The 5,169-nt window shown below is 38.7% G+C and overlaps 1 protein-coding gene across 1 annotated transcript; it reads left to right on the top strand.

The window, feature by feature from the left end:
• The first annotated feature begins 3,126 nt into the window (after positions 1–3,126).
• Positions 3,127–4,761, top strand: LOC138889613 (uncharacterized). The gene is made up of 3 exons (XM_070172943.1): positions 3,127–3,556; positions 3,701–4,254; positions 4,510–4,761. The coding sequence occupies exons 1-3, from the start codon at positions 3,127–3,129 to the stop codon at positions 4,759–4,761; spliced, it is 1,236 nt and encodes a 411-aa protein (XP_070029044.1).
• The last annotated feature ends 408 nt before the right edge of the window (positions 4,762–5,169 follow it).

Genomic DNA, 5,169 nt, shown 5'->3' with positions numbered 1-5,169 from the left:
TCTTAGTAAAGAACCTGGTTCATCGGTACTAGTTCATCTGAATAACGAGGTATGTTTTCTACACTCTGCACAATTAGAAATATTAATATTTAATTCATGAGCAGAATCCTACATATGTTCAAAAAACTTCAAAAAGGCATATCCTTTTTATGTTTTAACGAGCTTCATTTCTACTAGACTCCTCACCGAATTAAAATGCCTAGATTCTAGGAAAGCTTAACCGCCTTTTCAACCTGAAATTCCAGGGTGATTAGACTTCTATTTGATTACACAAAGATACCATTGTATATTAATTACCCTATCCCTTTAAAATCCATCATCATCACCACTTCCACTCCCATAATTTTCAAAACCGTAAAAAATCCTCTGTTTTCTCTTCTTCTCTCTTCCAAAACTCAAATCATCAATTTCTTCCATAATTTTGAGAGAATGACAAACCCTCAAGATAGCCCAGGCATACCTCCTCCATTTACTCCCTCCGATTTCTCCACTACTCCCCAACCCAGTACAACCCCCCAATCTAGGAAGAGGCGAGTGAAGATGCTTGCTCGCAAAACTATGGCTACAGGTGCACTTTTAAAGAAACTAAATGCAAAATTAAAGGCTAGTCATGCCCAAGATTCTGAAAATTATGATGACTCTTTCAAGTCTGTGAGTGAGGGGGAATGAATTGGGTCTTCTGATTTTGAGCAAGCAACATCTGTGCAAAATCCCTCTTCTGAGGTACGTTCTATTCTAGTTAAAAATTTGGAGAATCATTTTGTTTTGGTTGGGTCTGTTGTGAATGTGGAAACGACTGAGTCAAGAAGGAGAGGTGGTAAAAATAAAATAGGAAAAGAAACTGAGAGTGAGCGTGTTCGCAGTGATGTAAGGGGAAATGGGAAAGAAGTGGTGGATTCTTCACCCACCTCTAAAGCGGTTAAACTGGCTATCTGTGGAGCTGAACCAGAAAAGGTGATAGAGAGTAGCAATAAAACAAGGGGAAGTAGTTCAGGGGAAGCTACTGAAGGGCTTGTCAATCTCAGTTCACATATAGATGATTCCGACCTTTGAATATTCCTCTCTTTTGGAAGCTTTACGAGTGAAGAATCTTGCATTTTGTAAGCTTTATGACATTTAATATTCTCATCTTTTTGTATTTTATCATTAGTAGCTAGCTTTAAATACTAAGGTTGTGGACCCCAGATGGGTGTAATGTTAATGGGTGTTTAACATTGAATATATATATAATTGTTGGTTGATATTTATTCAATTCTTTTTCGTTATTTATGGTTGGTGGTTGCAAACATTAATCTATTCCATTTTACTCTTTCTTTACTTGGAAAAGTGAGTTAGGGTTTGGTAGAATTGAATATCAAGAACTCAAGACGTTAACTCTTGTTTAATAGAATCGCTTAGGAATAAGTTGGTTCTACTTGGAATAAATTGATTGTTCTTAATTTGCAACTCTTTTATATTTAAAAAAATCATAAAGGGAAATAATACTCAACTATTGGAAAGTATTGGGTAGTCATTTAGAAATCATTTGCATATCAAAGAACCTTTCATTAGAAATATATCATATTAACACCGATAGCATTACATTCTATTAATGGGGACACAACCTTGGTTTCTTTAATCAAATTATTTAAATTCTCATATCATATTTAGGTTTCTCGTTAATTCTCAACTATATCATTCTCTTGTCACGTTAACCGAAGAATTACGACTTAAGTCAAATTACACACTACTTAAGTAAACTTTTCACACCATATTCCCTGTGGGATTCGACCTCAACCTTGTTGGATTATTATATGTGACACCGACTACCTTACACTATTTAATTAAAGTATAATTTGAGCGTATCAAATTTTGGCGCCCTTGCCGGGGAATACGGTTTTGAAATTACTAATTAGTGTGTGCTTTACTTTATATCTTATTCTATTCCATCATAGTTTGCTTGTTTTGCTTGGTGTTGATAGGAAGACATAGCCGAATATGAAGAAGAAATGGAAGAAAATCCTTTTGCGGACATAGATGAGTACATTGAGGATACAAATACTATTGTACCTCCGGCTGTTGGTGCTGCAACTTTCAAGGGGGACATGGTTTAATCCTAATGCTCAAAGCGGAGGGGTTTTCAGGAATTCCATTGATGATGATTCGACACAACATCTTAGAAACTTCTTGGGTGTGTGTGCAATGCTTAAGCAGAAAAACGTCTCAGATGATGCCCTAAGGTTGAGGGTGTTCAAGTACTCACTAGCTGGGGACGCAAGGAAATGGCTTCAAAATATGCCACCAAACTCCATTCATTCTTGGCCTGAACTTGTCCGAGCATTATTAGCTAAATGGTTCCCGCAAAGTAAGAAATCTAAGCTTCGAGATAAAATTTTGTTTTTCAAGCAAGTGCTGGGAGAACATCTACATGAGGCATGGGATTGATTCAATTTATATTTGGTGAGGTTTCCCAATCATGGTTTTTCGGATTCTATCTTGTTGGAGAAATTCTACATGGGTTTAGATCCTATGAACCAATCTATAGCCAAAAATGCAACTGATGGATCTTTTATGTATAAGACATTCGCAAGGATCATACAAATACTTGACAAAATGGAAAAACATAATCAAGCTTGGCACTCAGAGGACACCACAGGTGGAATTGCATATGGTTCTCCCTCCTTGATCAACATGATTAAGGAGAACCAAGAAAGAGATCAAGTAATTGCAGGGCTAGCCACCAATGTCAATGTGTTGACAAAAATGTTCACTGAAAGCCAAACGAAGAAGGTAAATGTGGTGGAAGATGTGCAACCATCATCAAGTGAATATTATGAGGAATCCAACTATGTGAACAACTCTTAAGGAGGCTATCAAAGGCAACAATACCAAGGTCAAGGAAAACAAAATAAATGGAGGCCTAACCCGCAAGGTCAAGGCAACCAACAGTGGCGAAATGACCAAGGTGGCTCAAATCAAGGAAATTGGAATAACAACAACAACAACTTCTCAAATCGGAGTTCAAACCCTTATGTTCCACTAAAAGGTCAATATTCAAATCAAGGCTCTTCAAATGATTCCAAGTTTGAAAGCACGCTTGAACGGGTATTGCAAAATCAAGAGAGGTCCGACACTTCTATGAGGAATATGACAGAGCTTGTTGGTTCTCATACCGCATCCATTCAAAAATTTGAGATGCAAATAAGAGATCTTTCTAGGGAACAAAATCCAAAGCAAAACGGAACACTTCCTAGTGACATAATTGCAAACCCAAAGGGTAGTGGAAGTGGTCCAACTTCTCATATCATGGCAATTATTACTCGGAGTGGGAAGGTACTACAAGGAGAGAGTAAGCAAGTGGTTGAAGTAAAAGAGTCTGAACAAGAGGTTGAGGTTGAAGAGCCAAGGGTTGTTGAAGCTGAAAAGGTTCTAGAAGAGTTGAAAGTTCAAGAAGTGAATCGGGAAGAGGTAAAGGAAAAGGTAAAAGAGACACCAAAAGCTCTACCACCTATTCCTAGACCTCCTCCTCCTTTTATTCAAGAATTGCTAGGAAGGTTGATGATAGCAAACTCAAAAAGTTCTATGACATTTTCAAGCAGTTATCGGTAAATATTCCATTTGTGGAAGCATTTCAAGAGATGCTGGGTTTTGCCAAGTATTTGAAAGACTTGATTACCAAGAAGAGAACTACCAAGAATGAATAGGTGAATGTGACTCATAGGGTTAGTTCCATCATTGCAACAACCACCGTTTAAAAGAAAGAAGGCCCTCAAAGCTTTCATCATTCCATGTACTATTGGGGCACGTGATTTTGCAAGAGCTCTTTCTAATAATGGGACTAGCATTAGCTTAATGCCTCTTGCTATTTACAATAAAGCCGGGTTAGGTATTCTGAGGCCTACAAGTTTGAGGTCGCAAATGGCTGATTGTTCCATAAAGAGACCAGTGGGAATTTTTGATGATGTGCTTGTGAAAGTGGGAGAGTTCCATCTACCCGCCGATTTCATAATTTTTGATTGTGCAGTTGAAAAAGAGATCCCTATCATTTTGGGGAGACCAATCCTTGCAACAAGAAGAGCACTAATGGGTTCAGAACGGAATGAGATCAAATTTCGTGTGAATGATAAAGAGGTTACATTCCAAGCAAGCAAGGGTATAAAACTACCACATGAATATGAAAGCATCTCGGTGATAGATGTTGTTGATGAAATGGAAGATGCGGTTGAAATAAAGATGGAAGAACAATGCCTCGTTAAAGCGTTGGCGTCTATTTTGGTAAACTTCGACGGTGAAGATATGTAAGGGTATGTGGAAATAGTCAATGCATTGAAAGGGCTTGGGTCCTACACTTATGCTCTGAAGAAGCTCTCTCTCGACTTGGAGAATAGAGCTACTCCTCCTGCAAAGCCTTCAATTATTGAGCCACCGCAACTAGAGCTCAAACCACTTCCACCACACTTGAGGTATAAATTTCTTGGCTCAAATGATACTCTACCGGTAAACGTGTCTTCTTTGTTGAATGATGTGTAGGTAGAACAATTGTTGAATGTCTTGAAGGAGCATAGGAAAGCTATTGGGTGGACAATTGCGGACATCCGAGGGATTCTCGTCGGAATTTGTGAACACAAGATCCAATTGGAGAATGAAAGTAAACCAAGTGTGGAGCATCAACAAAGGTTGAACCCTTCCATGAAGGAGGTGGTAAAGAAAGAACTCATCAAGTGGTTGGATGCCGGGGTAGTCTACCCCATTGCCGATAGTTCTTGGGTAAGTCCGGTATAATGTGTGCCAAAAAAGGGAGGCATGACTATGATTGAAATGATAAAATGAGCTCATCCCAACAAGAACGATGACCGGATGGAGGGTGTGTATGGATTACCAGAAGCTAAATAGTGCTACATGCAAGGACCATTTCCCTATGCCTTTTATTGATCAAATGCTTGATTGGCTAGCGGAAAGGTCATTCTACTGCTTCTTGGATGGATACTCTAGCTACAACCAAATTAATATTGCATTGGAACATCAGGAAAAAACAACATTTACTTGTCCATATGGGACGTTTGCATTTAGCCGGATGCCATTTGGGCTATGCAATGCTCCGGTTACTTTCCAAAGGTGTATGATGTCAATATTCTCTGATATGGTGGAGGATTTCTTAGAGGTATTCATGGACGATTTCTCGGTCGTAGG

The sequence above is a fragment of the Nicotiana sylvestris genome, chromosome 4 (genome assembly GCF_000393655.2).
Source record: "Nicotiana sylvestris chromosome 4, ASM39365v2, whole genome shotgun sequence".
Taxonomy (NCBI): domain Eukaryota; kingdom Viridiplantae; phylum Streptophyta; class Magnoliopsida; order Solanales; family Solanaceae; genus Nicotiana; species Nicotiana sylvestris.
This window is presented reverse-complemented; position numbering and strand designations above follow the sequence as displayed.

Bases quoted from the DNA above. Each gene is read 5' to 3' on its own strand.
- LOC138889613 (XM_070172943.1), top strand. From the start codon at position 3,127: ATGACAGAGCTTGTTGGTTCTCATACCGCATCCATTCAAAAATTTGAG. The intron at 3,557-3,700 runs GTTCTATGACAT...TGTGACTCATAG, and splicing joins GATGATAGCAAACTCAAAAA to GGTTAGTTCCATCATTGCAA. The intron at 4,255-4,509 runs GTAAACTTCGAC...AATGATGTGTAG, and splicing joins AAGCGTTGGCGTCTATTTTG to GTAGAACAATTGTTGAATGT.